Raw genomic sequence first — 18,511 nt, 5'->3', positions numbered from 1 at the left:
AAGTCTTCACGGGATTCACACTTGTCAGAGATTTATTTTTTAAGAAGGGGGAGGGAGGGTCCTGGAGGTGAGGGGAGAAGACCGTAAAGGGGAAAAACTGAAAACTGAATATGTGCAAGTGTAAACCAACCCAAAATACAAACATGGGGCACGGGGAAGGGCGGGGCGGGGGAGAGGGAATTCTGATGCAATTATACAGGCGGGGTACTTTAAAAAAAAAAAAAAACAAAAACAAAAAACCAACAACCAAAATTCCAACCTTGTAGCTTGGGTCTGAGTTAGTTTATATAAAAATTAAAAACTGTATAAGGTTTCTTCACTAAATTCTACAGGACTATCAGATACCTAGCATATGCTTACAAAGTCTGCCCCATCCCCTTTTCCCAATCCCAGGGCCCAAGCCCCAACCAGAGCCTGACTCGCAGGAGCCAATCTCCCCCTCCCTGTAGCCTAGACCTTTTTTGCTCTTGGAAAAGGAACATCCAATGGCTTTGGGGGCAGCAGCCCAGTCTCCCCACTGTCTGATTTAATTACAGTGGTTTCTGTGGGGGTGAGGGGATGTTATTTCTCTTAAACATTTGCAGCTTGAAACAGTTGAGGAAGCAGCTTAAAAAAAAAAAAAAATCTCCCTACCCCCATCAATCCGCAAACCCCCAAATTCGAAAACAAACAAAAACAAACCTAAAATCACAACAGCAACCGTGCTCCCCCTCCAGCAGGCCCGCCCATACACCACCACCAAGCCCACCCCTACACTCCAGACATTTGATTCTTGAAAATATTAATTACAAAATGCCCTTTGCCCACAGCCCCTAGGAGAGAACTGCATATAAGCTTCACCTTCATCCCCATGGCTCCCTACCAGAGAGGGGTCTGGGGCCTCACCCACCCCCTGACCTAACCCTACCCCCAGGAAGAGGTTCAACTGCAGCACAAGCTTGGGCAGAAAGGGGAAGGACAAGGGAGGAGGCAGGGGAACCCATTACCCTCTGGCTCCCCCTGGGGCCAGCTCACTTTTGTGCGTTATAACATAGTCCAACTATACAAAAGGGGGTGGGAATCGCCCAGCCTCTATACCCCCCCCTTACAGCAGTCACAGCCAGGGGGTGGGGAGGAGGGGGTGAGGAAAAGGGCGGTAGGTTGGGTAATGGAGGGGGCTCCCCCACAAGGGGAGCTCCATGTGTCCGCCCCACGCCCCCCTACCATTTATAAACTGGTTTTGTAAAAAGAAAATAGATATATTTATATAGAATATATAAAGCACAAAAATTAGTAGTTTTACATTTGCTCTCCCCGGGGGTGGGGGGAGAGGGGAGGGTTCTCACCTCCAGCCGGCTCCCCCATGCCCCACAAGACTATGTACAATCCCATGTATAAATAGATAAATACCCCCCACCCTCCCCGCGCTGACACTAAGCTCCCCCAGCCCCACATCACCACCCCTTCCCACCAGACCAGCAGCAGTTTGGTGATGGAGGGAAAGTGGGAGCTCCGGGCCACACCCTGCCTCACTGGGTATGGGCATGCCACTCAGGGATAGCCCTCACCCTACCACCCACCCACCCTATGCAGGGGCTGGAGGGCAAATGGGCTCATGATGGGGTTGGGAAAACCGGAGGGAGATATCCTGGTCCTAAGTTTAGCACACCCCTCCTGCCCCCATGTCCAGATGGAGAAGGAAGTCCTAGAGCAACTAGGGGCCAGTCATCCCCAATCTTCATCATCATTAGCCTCAACCACCATCCCATGCCCGTAATTAAAAACAAAGATGGATTTTTTGTTGGTTGTTTTTTCTTCTTCCTCCTACCCCCCTTCCACCCACTCAGAAGAGGGCAGTGAGGTGGGGGAGAGGGTTGGGGCAGTAGGGGGCTTGGAGAGGGTCTCACATTTCAAAACAGCAAAAAATCCAACACTTAAATGAGGTAGGTGTGGGTGCGGGGTCTCCTTGCCCGGCTTGCCTGGCTTGCCCTCCTGGGCAGCGGGGCGCCTCTTTCCCGTTCATGTTGCATTTGTCAGAGTGGAAAACAAGGAAACACAACCCATAGAGAGACAGAAACACAGAGGAGAAGAGGGAGACAGAGACAGATTGAGAGGGAAGGGGATGGGGGTGAGGGTGGGGGCAGGACCCGGCAGGCAGGGCCAGGTGTGGGACCCGGCCTTTGGGATTGTCAAGCTTAGTCAAGTCTCTTTGCAGCCTCGAGTTGGGCCAGAGAGGTCGGTGGGAGCAGCAGGGCTGTGAGGCCCGGCCACACATCCTCCTCCCCCCTCCCTGCTGCCTCCCAGATGCTTCTGGGTAGTTCCCAGCCCATATCCCCCTCAAACCTGAGATGCCCAATGGCTGCTTCTGTCTGACCCCTCCTGGAGCTGGGGGCAGAGATGCCAGCCTGGGGGCCAGTGGCGGGGAAGAGGGTCATCCCTGGTGCCCAGGGTGGGCTTGGCCTAGGGCCCTCTGCCCCAGCCTCCTGCTCCAGGGGCTCCGGTCAGCCGGCAGCCCCAGCCCTGGGTCCTGGCTCTGGCTGCTACCTCTCTTCCCCCTCATCCCTTTCAGGGAAGAGGTTGGGGTGGGGGACTCCCCTGCCTGGTAGCCTCAAAGCTTCTTAGTTCATCCATTTCCGACAATTCCAGGCTCCACAGTGGCAGGGGATCTTGTGCTGATCGTCCTCAAAATCAAACTGATAGTCGTATGTCAGCTGGAAAGAAAAGAGGGCAGAATCAATGCCAGCTCCCCAGAGGAAGTGGGGGAGGGCAGTGGCCTTGGAATTTGACTTCTGGCAAATGGCAGAGAAGAGGGAGCTGCTTTGTCACTCACTGAGGGATGCTTCCTCTTACCTCCTCTCCTTTGGGGATTCGCCGGCTGGAGATGATGATGATTTTGTCCTCCTTGTCAAATGTCACAACTTCCGCCACACAGTTAGGGGCACAGGAATGGTTAATGTACCTAGGCAGTGGGACAAAGTCAGAAACGCCGAGCAACTGGGTTGGATGATTCTGGTTCCTTGTTGGCCCACCCCCAGAATGCCACCCTCAGGGACTCTTAAATCCCTTCTTACTCATCCCTCTCTCACCTGGCAGGGCCTCCGGTCAACGTAGCATCAATGACATGTTCGTTGTTTATTCGAAACATGTAGATGCCTCGATTCTAGAAAGGCAGAGGTTGCAGAGGAAGGGGCAAGAATATCAGAGAATGGCAGCGGTGGTGGCGAGATCAAGGAGTGGACTTGGGCAGTGGGCTTATCTTCATTTCTTATTCTTCCGTTCTCCTGCCTCTCCCCTCCTCTTCCCACAGCTTTCCACCTGCTCCTCTGGCCCCAGTCCTGCCCCTTGCCCCTTGGCTAAGTGCGGACCACACACCATGATGGCCCCTCTGCCAGCCCATACCTGCTCCTCATAGATTTTCTCCCGCCGGTTGGCCACCTCATTGCGAATGATGGTGCCAATGTACTCAATGACCATTGTGTGCTTTTCTAGGTCCTTGGCTGCATAGAGCCCCAGGCCCTGGATACGGGAGCGAGCCAGATACACATTGTTCTTCCACTCAGTGCGGAGCCGCCGGTACTGAGATGACTTCGAGTGCACAAACTGCTTGCTGTACGGGGTGTTGGTCTCGCCTGTGAAGGTGCTCTGATATGCCTTGGACATGCTGGTGCTGTTCAGAGTGTGGGGCCTGGGAGGTGATATAGTCCATGACAAGACAGCTCTCCCCCAGACCAGGCACACGCCACCCGCTTCCTCCCTGGGATGTGCAACGCTCCAGTTAGGGGCATGTGCTGCCTTGGGAATGGAGTAGAGGCATCTGAGTCTTGGCTTTGGTGAGGCAGCAACTAGCTATGGGGACCCTTCCAACAGCCTGGGTGGCAAAGAAAGCCCAGGATGGGGGGGTGGGGCATGGAGGAAGGGAAGGGGCACTGATTCCCCTACACTGAGCCCGCTCTCCCATCTCCCCACCTTCTACCACCCTCCTGCCAAACCAGACTCAAGGCCATGCTCAAGACCTCTGGGAGGTCTTCCCCCAGCAGCCCAGGCCTGGAATTTAAGCTCATGATTTGTTCAAATATCTGAGTCCTACTTCCTGCTCATACTGGAAGCTCTGAAAATGGGGGCCATGTCTACCACATTGGGCTGGATTTTAATTAAAATTGGCTCTGAATTCATAGCCAAAAGGTAGTATCCTTTCCTTTCTTTAGACTGTCCTCTTCTCTGATGTAACATTGGGCTCTGTGCAGGTGGCTCAGTGCAGGGGAATGACTGCTGCCTAGGAGGATGCCTTTTCACCACCCTAGGGCACCAGCCAAATTCTTGCCCATCCCAGAGCAGTGGTTTTCAAACTGATTCTTTTTTATACAGCAGAAATCTTTTTGTTTTTTTCTTTAACAAAACATTACTGGAACTCCCATACATAAACTAGATGGAAACGGAACTCTTCTGGTTGAATCCAATTTGGGGAAGGGGGAGTTATGCATGGAGAGGGCCAAGTTCTGCCTACTCAGTTTATGCATTCCAGGGCTTTCTGGAACACACACAGTTTGAAAACCACTGTTGTAGAGCATCAAGGACCAGGGCTGGCTGGGGTAGAGTTTGACGCTCTACGACAGCCTGAGGAGCAACCGAAGGCCTTCAAGAAAGCCCTCCTAGCGTGGATTTTGCCTCCCTCTACCCAGGGACCAAGGTCAGCCTACTGTGGTACACAGCAAGAACAGTGGACCACAAGTCAAGAGATAAGGCTCTGGTCCCAGCTGTGACCTTTGTCTAGTCACTTAATCTTTCTGGGTCTGTTTTCTCAGCTGTAAAATGGGGATCATACCACCTGCCCTACCTACCTCATAAGGTTGTTGTGAGGATCAAATGAGATAATGGATGTGAAAACGCTTTGAAAAAAAAAGTATAAAGTGCTATACAAATGTAAGGTTTTATTATTTTTCCTATTATATTCCTAATTATTTATTTTTGACACCAACTCAGCCTGGGGAAGGGAAGGTGAACCTAGCACTCAGGGGGCGTCTGTCTGAGGTTTGGGAGAATCACAGGCCCCCTAGAAGCAAAACAGGAAAGGAAGGTGGTGACTGGGTCCTTTACACATTTCATATGACTTCACCACTGTCTACCCAGAACCTCCCCAATGGCCATTCCCCGGGTGCCCAAGATAAGTCTATCTCTAGACTGCAGGTCAACCCAGAATACCTGAGCAGGCTGGGGGAGGAAAGGGATACCCTAGTGATACCTGCACACCCTCTAATCAGGAGGCCTAGAGTGAACCCCCAGTCTCTCCAAGGGAACTCTGATCTGTAACCCCAAACACTTGTAATTGGCCAGAGGGTCCCTACCAACCCCCACAAGCTCACCGTTTGTAGTGTGTGAGGATTTTAGGCTCTGATCGAGCACAACCAGTGGGGTTGATCATGAGTGGCAGCTCCATCAGGGGGTGGCGTCCATAGCGGAATAAATAATTTTGACAGCTTTCCACTCCAGGCAGCTGTGGGCACAGGTCATGCTCACTTTAGCCTGAGCACTTCTGGGGCAGAACCAACCTTCCCCGTGCCCACCTGGCCCCACCCCTGGCCCCTTCCTTACTGATTCAGCTATGCGCAGCACGGCGTGCACCGTCAGCCCAAAGAGCTCCTCGCCTTTCAGGTACTCAGGGAAGAGCCGCAGCATGTCAGCCTCTTTTCTCATGGCAGCCACAGGCTCAATGATGCGATTCCACACAGCTAAGAGGCAAGGAAAGAGAGCAGCCCTCAGAGGCAACTTCTGCTCACTGACCTCAGCCCTAACCTCCATCTGAAGCTACATTTGTTTTCTGTAGCCTGCCCACCTTGCTGTCAAGAGGGTGTGTGGTTCTTCAGGAGCCCCTCTTGGCCTCCCAATCTCAGTCTCCCTCAACAAGCCAGGAGGCTTCCCACCCTGGAGGGGCATCAGAGAGCCTTGTGACACAGAAACATGAACCCAGGGCCCAGGATACCCAGCACAGGCATGTTTTGGAGTTGAGAAGACTCGGGTTCAAGTTCTAATACTGGCCATGGGACCTTACGGCAAATACTTAAATCTCTCCACTACTCAGTTTCTCTATGTGTAAAACTTGGCATAATAACAGTACTCAGCTTGCAGGGTTTTGTGTGAACAAAATAACTTATATAAATCACTCAGCTTAGTTTGTGGCACATAGCACATGCTCACTACAATGTAACTCTTACTGTTACTTTTATCAGTAACACTGAAACTAAGATCAAGATTTTATCCAGGGAAAAGCAACCATAAGGAACTCAAGGCTAGAATCAGATTGGGTGAGCTGGAAGACGGAAGTCTCAGAACTGTATCCTTTAGATCCACTGAGTTAGGAAAAGGAGCTGACATATGTGTCGTCAGACAAGCAAAATATCCTCAATTACAAGGGAATTCAAGGTGACTGAGCGGTCAAAACACTTTCTCTGGAGATCTTCAAGAGACCTCTGCCTGCCCTAAGTAGGGGAGAAAGATCACCCATGAGGAGCCTGCAGGTCTCTTCTCAACATCGTAAAGGGGACGCTGGGAGACGCTTGCCCAATTCCGTATTACCACTTCAAGGGCCCCGTGCTCACCCTGGGGAGAGGCGTCAGTGAAGACCAGGTCCTCCAGGCCCTGTTCCATGACTTTGATCACAAACTCCGGCCGCCCGTTGTTCTCGCCGATGGAGCAGCGGTAGCAGCAGCGGCGGTTGTTAGTACGGAGGCTCCAGTAGATGCGCGTGGCCTCGTAGCCCACGGGATAGAGGGCGGTGGCACTGTGGAAGTCGGCCATCTGGTGGGGGAGCAGCTGTCCGATGGCGTGGAACACAAGGCCCCCCACACGGAACATGTGCAGCCGCTCTCCCCGCTGGATGATGCTGGCGATTTGCTTCACCTCATCTCGCTCAATGTAGACTCGCCGGAAGACAGCAAAAGAGCTCAGCTCCTGCTCGCAGGGCCCCTTGATCTTATGCATCGGACACAGCATGGTCTTGTCTTTGAAGAACATGCACTTGGCGCGGATGGCGCAGGCAAAATGGTAGACGTTGGGGCAACGCATGCGATTGCAGCTGCTGGTGGCACCAGTGCGCTGGCACAGGGAGCACTTGGTGAGCAGTCCTCGGTGCAGGGCAACCTCCACGTTCATCAGTGCCCCACCCTGGGTCTCATATACCTCCGTGGACCACAGGGCACAGTTGAGGTGCACCCACAAGTCCAGGTCCAGGTTCAGCAGGCGAGCGGGCCCATCCGTGGCCCCATCCCCCTCCTCATGACAGAAGCAGCAGCGCCGCATGTCTCGAGGCACCTTGTCAGGTCGCAGGGCTGTGCCAAGCTGCTCCATAAACTCTGCCACTTCCCGCTCATCCTCCTGCCGCACACCACCCTTCTGGATGGTCAGCAGCAGCCGGAGACGCTTCCAGCGCACCCCCTTCCACTTCTTGAGGCGAGGGGGCCGGGAATCTTCGCCTTCTTCAGAAGGCCGGGCTCGGGGCTTGGGCCGGGCTGATTCAGGGGACGAGGCAAGTAGCAGAGGCGAGGGGACTGGTGGCTCAGCTGAGGGTTCAGCTGGAAGTTCAGCCAAGGGTTCAGCAGGGGGGCTGGCAGGAGAGGGTGCCAAAGGGGAAGGGGGTGGGGAGGGTGCTTCAGGAGGCGGGGCCGAGAGCTGCCGCACGTCCAGGTTGGAGACGTTGTAGGTGTAGCCGTGCTGGATGGGTGGCTCTGGGGCGGGGCTCTCCTATGGGAAGATGCCCTGTACCATTAGTGCCAGCTCCTCGCTGAACTAGTCACCTCTCTCCTCCCACCCAGATTCCACTCGCCCAAAAGCCCTGTGCCTTCTCGGTCCTAGCCAGATACCCACCCCTTTCCCGCCAACAGACCTACCTGTTTGAGGAGACTCAAGATGTCTAACTGGCTCTTGAGGGTATAGCCTGGCAACACAGCATCAAACTGCTTCAGCCAATCAGGGCCAGCTTCTGGGCTCTTGCCTCCCAAACCCTTTTCTTTGCCACCTGCAGGAAGGAAGGGGTCAGAGCCTCCCACCAGAATCATTCCCTGCAGGTCCCAAGGAGTTTTCCTGCCAAACTCACCAGGGCCCTCAGCTTCCCCCTTCTTAGGCTCAATGCCTGCCCGGGCAGGGCTCTCTGGGAACAGCACCTCATAGGAGTTGGGGATCTTCATGCTTAGTAGCTCTGCCACTGCCACCATCACACCATTCAGGTTCTGCCAGGGCAGGAAAGGGGATGGGACAGCCGTGTCAGCAGAGTGTGTGGAGTGAGAACTACCACCAGCTTGGTAGGGACAAGGACACTCAGAAGGCAACTCCCCAAGTGGCCATGTGCCATCGGTCTTGCCGCTGTGCCGTCCAGCTCTTCTCACGCATTTCCTTTATGGGCAGCCTTTCCCAAACCGCTGTGGGCATTAACGGGAGCTCCACAGAAAGAGACCTGTGTCTACTGGGTTTGGGAAATGACACACACTACATCCACTACTTGGAAATTCACAATACACATTAGCAAAGTAAGGGATCTGAAGAGTCTTGTAATAAAGAAACCTGTTTTGCTATTTTAACTGGGATTTCCAGTTTCCTTTGACCACAAAACCCTGATAACATTTTAAAAAAATCAGAATTCCACCCAGCGTGACTGGGGACATGCTGTTTTGTAGCACTCGTCACATTATACACACTCTCCTATTTGTTGACTTGTGTCTTTACCACTGAACTGTGAGCCCCTTGAGGGCAGGGACCCCTTGTGCTACATTTTTCCTAATCCCACAGTCCAGCTCAGGCTCTCATACACAGTAGGTCCTCAATACCTAGTTTTAAATGATTGGATTTATCCAGAGAAGCTCCCGGGACTGCCCACTGACCAGCATCCCCTTGGCCTCCGAGGCACCCCCAGGAACATACCTTGGCAGCAGCGGCAGAAACTGTCAGCATGACTGACACCTCGCTTCCTTTGCCCTTTTCCCAAGTTGTGGCAGGCAGCTTCCCAGGGACCTCCAGATCCAGGGCCCCATAAGGTTTGCTATCTGGGAAGACTGAATGAGAAAGAGGGACCTGTGTAAGCTCCAGCTGCCTCTCTCCCCAACCTCTGACAATGCAGCCCGGCCTGGCCAGGACTGGTCCATGCCCAGAGCAACCTTTACCTGGGATGCTGGCCCGAGGAATGATGGGGATGACGGGGGAGAGAGCCCGGTCGTCCTGCTCCCACCGGCCTGAGCCCAGCTGAGGGAAACGAGGGGCTTCCTCCCCCAGGATGCTCTCGGGGGACGAAGCTGGCACAATGCTGTCAGGAGAATCACTGTCCTCGTCACTCTCCATCCTGTGGGCCAAAAGTAGACACCCATTGCTAAGGCCCTACAGATGCCACCTCCCAAATCTAGAGATTAGTAGATGTCACAGCCCTGCTTGAAATCTGCCGCTGTCCAAGGGAAAAATAAGGCGACCTGCCCGCACCCCAATTCCTCATCCCCATTTCTGGCCCCACCCGCACCTGACATCCTCAGTCTGATTGTGAGGGGGCGTAGGCAAGGCGGCCAGCAGGTCTAGACTCTTCACCTCTGAAGCATCTGAGGGGTAGGTGGGAGAAGAAAAGTCAGGCTGAGGGTGGCCAGAGCCAATGGTGCTTTCTCCCATATGTTTCAGGCCTAACTAGTACAAGACCTAGCTTAGCTATCATGACCACTGTCTACCCATCCACCCACCTACCAGTTTAGGGCAGACAACCTATATTTATTGAGCCTTTCTAAAGAGGTACTCTGTAAGTACATTCTTTGTTTATAGTCTTTTAGCGACTCCATTAGGCGAGCACTATTTTTATTCCACAGTGAGAAAACTGAGGCTCACACAAGTCAATCGATTTGGCTGCAGTAACACAGCTAAATAAATGCAGGAGCCAGAATTCAAATCCAGATCTGACTGTAGTTCGTACCCACTGGGTAAGGAAGCTGGGCTATTCCCTGTAAGCGAAAGCTTCATACTCTCCCTGTCCTGTTGCCTTTGCTCTAGACTCCAGAAGCCAACCCTTGCCTCCAACAAATCAGTCCTAAAGAGGCCCTTCTTATCTCAAGGACCCTGTCGTGTATGCACACAGAGCAACACGCAACCCACTCCTATCTTAAACTGTACCACATGACCCCAGCCACCAAGACCTAGCGGAGAAGGAGAAGCTCACTCCGTTCCTGACTTACCCCTCAGCGTCCCTTCAGCATCCCGGGCAGAGGTGGCATCCTTGGGGTGCTCCCCCAGCTCTTCAGATGGAGTGACGCCATTCACCATCTTCTGCTGCACCGATGGGGGTGGGGTGGGGGGCAGCGACGAGGGTGGTGTCGGCGGGTTACTCAGGTTATTCTGGGGGTGGGGTGGGGTGTTGTGTGCAAGATGGCATAGGGAGACTGACATGATCTCCTGGTCCTACACTATACCAGCAATTTCCACAAGTCTGCCACCCCCATCTCCACCTCCCCAGGAACCTCATCGTCCCCAAAAGGTATTGCCATTTTTCTGACCTTGGTAAGCAGCTGGGAATAGTAGTCAGGGCCCGTGGGCAGCGCCCCACTTCCAAAGGCCCCCCTCAGCTGGCACTGCCCATTGATTGGGCAGCCGCTGCCAAAGGGAGCAAAGAGGCTAAAATTGGCGGTGATGGTAGGCTCCGTGAGGGGCAGCAGGGACAGCTCCTAGGAGGGGCAAGATGACAAGGTTGGAAACCTGCAGCGTGTACATCTCTGCTACTGCACAGTTGGGGGCCAGGCTGCCCCCTAACCTGGGATGGGACCAGGGGACTGGCTCCTGGGGGTCACCTGTTTCAGCTGTTTCAGCAAGGCCTCGCTGGCCCTGACCCCGTCCTCCTTCCGCAGCTTCTTTCGGGAGCTCACCAACCTGTCGCTTGCCTTCTGTACCCTCTTGGGCTTCGGTGTCAAAGGCTTCCTTGCTGCTGTATCCTAAGCCAGATAAACCCACAGTGAAGGCCGCTGTCCCCCTTGGAGCCCTCACTTCATTTCACCCAGACCTGTTCACTCTGCCCCCGGGCTCCAGGCCCCGCACTGTCTGCTCCACTCCAGCTAGACTACTCACCTCCTTGTTGCTGGGGGTACCCTGTAGTTTCTGCTCCAGCCCAGCCAGCTTGCTGTCAATGTGCCCGTTGATCTCAGCTCGCAGCCCCTCGGGCCCCCGCCCAGTGCTGAGTTGCACATTCTTTGCTCGTAGAAGCTTCTGCAAGAGCAGATGCCCGGCCTCTGAGCGAGGGCCTGCCAGCAGGAGGTGGTTGCTGGTACCTGGTGCCCCTATTGGCTCCCCGTTGGCCTCCCTCTTCACTGCCTGGGCTCCCAGGGCACATGACTCTTCCCGAGGCTCCTGCTTGATGCTGAGATGGGGTGGCTCGGGTACCACCTGCCCATTCACCTGCTCCAGATGCCCAGGTACCAGGCTGCTTTGGTCCGGTTTCTGGGCTTCCGCTAGGTTGTCTGGGGGGTCCCAAGGTCCCAGCCCCTTGCCAAAGAAGGTATCTGCAAGCTGGGCAGCAGCAGGTGAGACCCTCCCAGGAGGCAGCTCCAAGGGTGGCCCCTGGGGTTTTGGGGTTCCTGGTTGGGTGGTAGGGAGCTGGGCCTCAGAGGGAAGCTGGGAGCTGGGGGAAGGTAACTGTGAGGAAGGTCTCTTTGGCTCTTGGGGGCTGGATGGTGGAGGTGTGGGAAGGACAGGGCCAAGGACTGGTCCTGTGGATAAGGCTCCTTGTGGGGCGGGGAGCCGGGGTGGGCCCTGAGGTCGAAGCCCTGCCCCCAGCTCCTGAAGAGGGCCTGTCTGGGATCCAGGGAAGCCCCCAAGTTGGGGCTGGCGGCCCAGGAGGCCCTGGAGGGGAGAGGGCTGGGTCCCAGGCTCCTGGTAGGGTGGGGCCTGGCGTACTGCCTGACTCTGCTGTAGCTGCCGCTGCATGAGGAGTGCCTGTAGCTGCTGCTGCTGCTGAGGACTCAAGTGCCGCAGCTGTGGGTTTTTGGCCAGGACTCCTTGAAGCTGTGCTCGAAGCTGACCCACTGTAGGCATGACCCCAGCCCCAGGCAGGCTCTGCCCAGACTGGGGGACAGATCCTGGTTTGGCAGGCTGTGGCCCTGCATTATTTTGCATGGGCCGCTCTAGTCCAGGGGGCTGTTGGGAGCTCAGAAGGTTCTGGGTCATGGGTCCAGGCTGCTCCCCTAAGGAAACAGAGGATTGGGCCAGCATGTGGGGCATAGATGAGGCCTCAGAAGATGATCCACTGCCTGGTTGCCCATGGCTTCCCACACCCGCTGTGTGGAGCAAGTTAACTTGCTGCTGCTGTTGTCCTGGGAGTCTCAGAGGTGGCTGCAGCTGCACAGAGCTAGGCTGAGCCTGGGCCTGGGGTTGGACAAGGAGGAGTTGTGAGTCCCCGGAGAGTGAGGGCTTTACCTCCCCTGGTTCAGTGGCCACTGACTCTGGTACAGTCCCTACTGCTAACGGCCCTCCCTGATGCGTGGAGGGCCCCTCAGTGGCCTCTGGAGGAAGAGCCGCCTCTACAATGTTTTGTTCCTTGCCCGTTAGGATGAGGGTTGGGCCCAGGGCTCCGGGGCTAGAAAAGTGTTGCAGAGGCTTGGCTGGCATGCCAGGGCCGAGTGTCACTTGCTGCTGCTGCTGTTGCTGCTGCTGCTGCTGTTGCTGCTGCTGCTGCTGCTGTTGCTGCTGCTGCTGCTGCTGCTGCTGCTGTTGAGGAGACAGTAAAGTTCGACTCTGGCTCAAGAGGCCCATCTGCTGCTGCTGCTGTTGTAGCTGCTGCTGCTGCTGCTGCTGCTGTTGTAGCTGCTGCTGCTGCTGCTGCTGTTGTAGCTGCTGCTGCTGCTGCTGCTGCTGTTGTAGCTGCTGCTGCTGCTGCTGTTGTAGCTGCTGCTGCTGCTGCTGTTGTAGCTGCTGCTGCTGCTGCTGTTGTAGCTGCTGCTGCTGTTGTTGTAGCTGCTGCTGCTGTTGTAGCTGCTGCTGCTGCAGCTGTTGCTGCTGCAAGGAGGCCATGGGCTGAGCACTCAGTTTGGGCTGCCCACTGTGTGGCATCAGACCCTGCTGAAGATGGGAAAGCCCTGCCATGGATCCCTGCTGTTGGTGCTGTTGCTGCTGCTGCTGCTGCTGCTGCTGCTGGGATGTGACCAGCCGGTGTCCCATAAGGCCCTGACCCTGCTGTGCCAGCTGGGGGGAACTTAGCACCCGGGGCTGGGTCAGGATCACCTGTCTGTGAGGGCCCTGGGGGCCCAGAGCTCCAGGGTGCTGTTGCTGCTGCTGCTGCTGCTGCAACACTGCCACCTGGGCAGGGCCCAGCATGCCCTGGGGCCCCTGGGGTGGCTGGGGGGACAGCTGCTGGACCAAGAGGCCCTGATGGCTGCTGGGAGGCAGAAGCCCTTGGGGCTTGGGACCCAGACCCTGGTTTGCCGGTACCCCTGGGCCCTGTTGCTGTTGCTGCTGGATTGCCACCTGTCCTAGGAGGTGCTGCTGCTGCTGTTGCAGTTTCTGGGCAAGCTGCAGGCGTTGCTGCTGTAGCTGCAGCTGCCTCTCCTGTAAAAGCCTCGAGTCAGGTCCTAGGCCTCGAAGAGCAAGGTTGCCAGGGAAAAAGCCCCCTGAGGGGCCAGCCAGGGCGCCAGCCCCACCAGAATGTTGCTGTTGCTGCTGCTGGGCCAGGGTGGTGTTGAGGAAGGGGCCACCAGGCTGTCCAGGTAGTGCCATGCCCCCGGGGGGCAGGCGAAGACCTGCAGCTTGCCCACCGGGGGGCCCCTGCGGTGGCTGCAGCCCATGGCCGGGGAGCAGCTGACCAGGAAGCTTGGTGAGTAGCCGGGGACTCTGGGAAGGGCTGAGGGCCAATACAGCTGAGTGCTGCTGCTGCTGCTGCTGCTGCTGCTGCTGCTGCTGCTGCTGCTGCTGCTTATTCCGATATTCTGCCATGAGATTAGTGTGCTCCTTCTGCTGCTTCCGGACCTAACATGGAAGGGTCAGGGAGGTCAGCCTGGAGCCTGCCCACCCATGCCATCCCTCTTCCCAGGCTCCTAGTTGCTAGGCTGAAGTCTGCCTTCCCCACCTGATCCAGCTGTTTCTGGATCTTGCTCTGTTGTTCTGTAACCAGCTTGAGCTTCTCAGCATCAGCCTCTGGGAACTCACGGCCAGCCTTTTTGGCAGTGCGCTGCTTGGCGCACAGAGCTTTCCGGGACTTGCGGTGCACCCCAATCTGCTCCTCTAGCACCTTCAGTTGCATCTGTAGGAGCTGCTGGGTATGGAATAGCCACTCCTCATACTGCCGCTGGTCAGCCTCATCTGGGAAAGGAAGCGGGCGGGTGTCAGGTGATCCAAATCCCTCTTTCCCCACATACCCCAAGCCACTTCCTTGCACACTCCTCCCCATCCCCATACTCACTGATCACTCCCTGGGCAAAAGTGGGTGGATTGGGACGAGGCTGGGAGGGGTCACCGGCACTCCGCTCCTGTGACGAGAGAGACTGCTAAAGGGTCACTGTTCTGTACCAGGCCCTAAGAAGGGTGGCCTGATGCCAAAGGACCCAAGCTCCCACTCCCACCTGACCATTTATTTACCTGGCCACTCCCAGCTGCCACGTGGTTCTGCAGATCACTGCCGGGCCCCCCTGAGAGTCTCTGGGCTAGCAGGGACACTTGCTGCCTGGAGTCCGCCAAAGCAAAGAGGATGTGTCGGTGATGGGGAAAGTTGAAGGGCAAAGAGGTGGGACAAGAAGGAAGTAGGATCAGGAAGAACAGGGGAAGGACTGGAAAAAGAAAGGGCCAACCCTCCCACCCTGCAAGTCTTACCTGTTCATACCAGGTGCCACTCCAATGCTGCCCTGAGCCATCACCTTCTTGATGCCTTTCAAAGCAACCATCTTGGCCTTTGCAATAGGATCAATGATATCTTCTGCAGCAAATTTGTCCAGGTCTGGAGAGGGAGGAGCCAAGTGAGCTGGGCATTGAGGTCAATGCCCCATTCCATGTCTACTGTTCCAACACCTTGACCTCCACTAAGCCAAGCAGAACAATGGCATGGCATGGTGGAAAGACCACTGGACTAGGAGCCAGGCAGCATAGGTGACTCAGTTCTATTATTCACAGGACATGTGGCTCCGTTTTTACTTGCACAGTGCTAGGAAAAGGTACTCAGTAAATATCTGTTGAGCCAATATATCAATGTCATTTCACCTCTATGGGCCTCAGTTTACTCTTCTATTTGATAGAGATCATGATTCCTTATTCTGCTCACCTCATGGAGCTATTGAGAGGATCAAATGTGACCAGAATAAGAGTACACTTTATGACCTAGAAAGCATTCTTCAAAAGTAGTGTTCTTCGGGCAACTAAGTGCAGCCCAAGAACCCAAGATGTGGGCACTGTGCCAAAGCCCAACGCCAGAGCTGTTTTGGGCACAACACGCATCACCTACAGACCACTCTTCTGCCTGTCCAGGATGCTGGGTAGGAAAAGAAAAACCAGCAGCCACCAAAAACTTAAATCTTCCTAAAATCCTGTACATTGTATATTTCTCCACTGCTCAGAAAGCTTAACTGACTCCCTACTTTTTTTTCTTTTTTTGGCCCTGCCGAGCGGCATGTGGGATCTTAGTTCCCCAATCAGGGATCGAACCCTCGCGCCCTGCATTGGAAGCAGTCTTCACCACCGCACTGCCAGGGAAGTCCCCTGACCCCCTACTTTTAAGAGGACTAACCAAACTCCCTCTCCTAGTTATTTTGAGGCAGTAAAACAGTTAAGAGGATATGAGGGCCAGGGTTCAAATTCCAGCTCTATTAGTTGTGTGATCTTGGGCAAGTTAACTTAACCTCTCTGCCTCAGTTTCCTTTTCTATAATCCAAGATAATAATAGTACCTATTTAATGTGTTTGTTGTGATGATTAAATTATACAATGAATGTAAAGCGCTCAGCACAGTGTCTGGCATGGCAAACAACCGTTATTCAATAGATGCTATTATAATTTGAGGTCTTCTTCAATCTGAGCCCTCTTCTTACCTCTCCAAAGCTATGGTGGCGCCCCCTCACTTCCCTCCGCAAAGCCTGCTCCAGCCTAACCACTCCACTCATTGTCTCCAAATATACCCCATGGGCTTTCCTGCTGCTAAGTCTCACTAAGCCTTTTCACCAACCCGGTTGCTTTTTCTTGCACCACTTCTCTCCAAGTCCTAATCTTTGGGTCTCACCACAGCTACAAAGCCTTTGCTAATCAGACTTCATGCGTCTATTCCATTCATTCATTCAACATCTGAATGCCTGCTGTATGCCAGGCACTATCCTCCCTTAAAAGCTAGTGCTTCTGCTTACACCACTCATATGGAATCTGGCCAAAGCTCTTTGTGTCCCATCCCCTTTAACTAGGGAGGATCTTGGGTCTGCAGCCTCAGTGAGCATTTAGTGGTAACAGTGATAAGCCAGCGCCCCCAGCTGAGGTTACCTGTATCCGGGAAGAAGCTGTTAGCCAGCTGCTGCTGCATTGCCAGCTGCTGCGGTTTCATGCACATGGAAGGTGGCATGGTACCCATGGGCTTCTGTGCCAGCACTGGCTGCGGGCTCTGCTGGGGCACCAAGCCTGCCTGTCCCCCATGCTGCCCACTTAGCATATGCCCTTGGTTGGACACCATGGTCATGGATGGGGCCAGGCGCTGCTGGAGGGTATGAGCTGGTGGCTGGGTGGGCATCAGTGGCTGGGCCAAGCCTGGCTGTCGGGAACCTCCAAGTCCCAGGGCAAGCTGCTGCTGGGCGCCAGCCAAACTGGGAGAAGAGCCCTCATGTGGCAAAGACACAGGCTGGGCAGGGCCTGGGGTGGACAGCAGGGAATGCTGCTGTTGCTGCTGCTGCTGGGCAGGCTGCAGCTGTGCTGAGAGCTGCTGTTTCTTCTGCAGCTCCTTCTTCTCATGTTCCAACAGGTCCTCGATGAGCAGGGGCAACTCACTGGCTACCAGTGAGCTCTCCATCTTGTCCAGCTCATCCCCAGATGCATGCCCACCGGGCAAGGTCATGGCCCCACTCTCTAGCTCAAACTTTTCCAGCAGGGAGGACCCTCCTGGGCCACTCAGTGGGCTGGGGGTCAGCAGGTGAGCTGGCGGTCCTCCTGTGGTCCCAAAGGGGACCTTCTCAGCTGGGTGCCCACTACTGGAAAAAGGTCCTGGGCCCATTCGAGTGTCCCGGCTGCCCACCACACTCTGTCCTGGCTTCAGCCCCAGGCCTAGGGAAGTGGTGGCTGGAGCTGGCTCTACCTTGGGGGTGGTAATGGTAAACTGGCAAGGGGAAGGGTGGCGCCCACCCTCCTCCAACTTGGGCTTCACTTCGGGGAGCACGGATGCCAGACGGGGCTCAGAGGCATCAGCAGCGGGGGGAGGGCGCTCCTCAGGGCCCAAGGGTCCTGGCTCCACCCCCCGCAACAGAGCCTCCCGCTCAGCCTTTTCATTGGCCGACTCCACCAGCCTCAGATGCTCATTGAAGATGTCCTTCTTGTCCCCGGTGTCCAGCTCAGGGTCAGTATAGGCCAGCAGGTCAAACTCATCCCCGTTGAGCAGGTCGTCCAGGTGGGGATCATTGGTCTCCAGGTTTTCCAGGGTGCCCAGCTCATCATCTCCCTTGGCCACATCCACACCCAGGCCCAGGTGAGCAAGCTCCTCATCATCCTCCAGGGCCTTGTGGGCATCAAAGTCATCGTCCAACTCAGGATCCTCACAGGGTAACTTCCCAGCTTCCAGGGCCAGAGGAGGGCGGCCAAGCTCAGTGCCTGAGGGGGGCCGGCTGACTAGCTCCAAGCCAGCGGGGGCGTTGGGACCCTTGGTATGGGGCGTTGGATGGAGGCCGTTGTTCAGTTCAGGGGCCGGCGGGGCTGAGGGTTTCTGGGGAGGAAGGCCTGACACTGCTAGGCCACGAAGCCCTTCAGGGGCCAGTCGGTGAGAATCCTCAGTTACAGGGAAAAAACGGGGCCTCTGAGGGGGGCCCTGACCAGGAAACGGAGGCACCCCCGGTCCCAGTCCTTTCTGTACATTGTGCCGCAACTCAATGAACTGGGCAGGACCAGCTGGACCAGGCACTGGCTCACCAGGGCCAGGCAGGCGGGTGGGAATTCCCGCCAAGGGGGAACCTATGGCTTGGCGGCCAAGTTCAGGCCCAGGAGTTGACGGAAAGCGTGTCGACATGGCAAGTCGCATGGAAGTTGCTGCTGTTGCCTGTTGCTGCTGCTGCTGCTGCTGCCACAGTTGCTGCTGCTGCTGCTGCTGCAAGGGCAGGGACCCAGGATATGGTGCTCGCTGATAGAAGGCTTGGGAGCCTCCCACCAATTGCCTGGAAGAATATGCAGTAGTCAGTAAGACGGAAGCAGGATGAAAAAGAGCTAGAACACGGGCTGCCCTAAGGAAGGAAGGCTGGAGTTAATGCAGTGAGGGGGAAGGAATGGGGAAGAGAAGTTAAGTGATACTGAAGAAGGATTAGAGAGACAGGAAAATCAGAGGCAGCACACAATGGCGGTACAATATGTTCCCTTGATCTTCCCCCAGGGCA

General features: G+C 55.5%; 1 protein-coding gene across 9 annotated transcripts in view; it reads right to left on the bottom strand.

Moving 5' to 3' along the window:
• Positions 1-1,447: 1,447 nt before the first annotated feature.
• KMT2D (lysine methyltransferase 2D) overlaps positions 1,448-18,511 on the bottom strand; it is a 37,365-nt gene continuing 20,301 nt past the window's right edge. For all 9 annotated transcript variants that reach the window (XM_061206005.1, XM_061206007.1, XM_061206014.1 and 6 more), the window contains exons 35-55: positions 16,428-18,295; positions 14,782-14,905; positions 14,551-14,635; positions 14,375-14,441; positions 14,042-14,274; positions 11,053-13,941; positions 10,779-10,919; positions 10,488-10,655; positions 10,170-10,329; positions 9,473-9,548; positions 9,126-9,301; positions 8,887-9,017; positions 8,066-8,198; positions 7,860-7,987; positions 6,573-7,713; positions 5,569-5,705; positions 5,340-5,470; positions 3,379-3,664; positions 3,066-3,139; positions 2,830-2,938; positions 1,448-2,690 (exon numbers count right to left, since the gene is read on the bottom strand). In XM_061206005.1, coding sequence (XP_061061988.1) covers positions 2,598-2,690; positions 2,830-2,938; positions 3,066-3,139; positions 3,379-3,664; positions 5,340-5,470; positions 5,569-5,705; positions 6,573-7,713; positions 7,860-7,987; positions 8,066-8,198; positions 8,887-9,017; positions 9,126-9,301; positions 9,473-9,548; positions 10,170-10,329; positions 10,488-10,655; positions 10,779-10,919; positions 11,053-13,941; positions 14,042-14,274; positions 14,375-14,441; positions 14,551-14,635; positions 14,782-14,905; positions 16,428-18,295 — 8,350 coding nt within the window. In that variant the 3' untranslated portion in view covers positions 1,448-2,597. The remainder of the gene's footprint in view (positions 2,691-2,829; positions 2,939-3,065; positions 3,140-3,378; positions 3,665-5,339; positions 5,471-5,568; positions 5,706-6,572; positions 7,714-7,859; positions 7,988-8,065; positions 8,199-8,886; positions 9,018-9,125; positions 9,302-9,472; positions 9,549-10,169; positions 10,330-10,487; positions 10,656-10,778; positions 10,920-11,052; positions 13,942-14,041; positions 14,275-14,374; positions 14,442-14,550; positions 14,636-14,781; positions 14,906-16,427; positions 18,296-18,511) is intronic.

Source organism: Eubalaena glacialis, chromosome 11, assembly GCF_028564815.1.
Source record: "Eubalaena glacialis isolate mEubGla1 chromosome 11, mEubGla1.1.hap2.+ XY, whole genome shotgun sequence".
Taxonomy (NCBI): Eukaryota; Metazoa; Chordata; class Mammalia; order Artiodactyla; family Balaenidae; genus Eubalaena; species Eubalaena glacialis.
The sequence above is the reverse complement of the archived record's forward strand: the minus strand, read 5'-3'. Positions and strand labels throughout refer to the sequence as shown.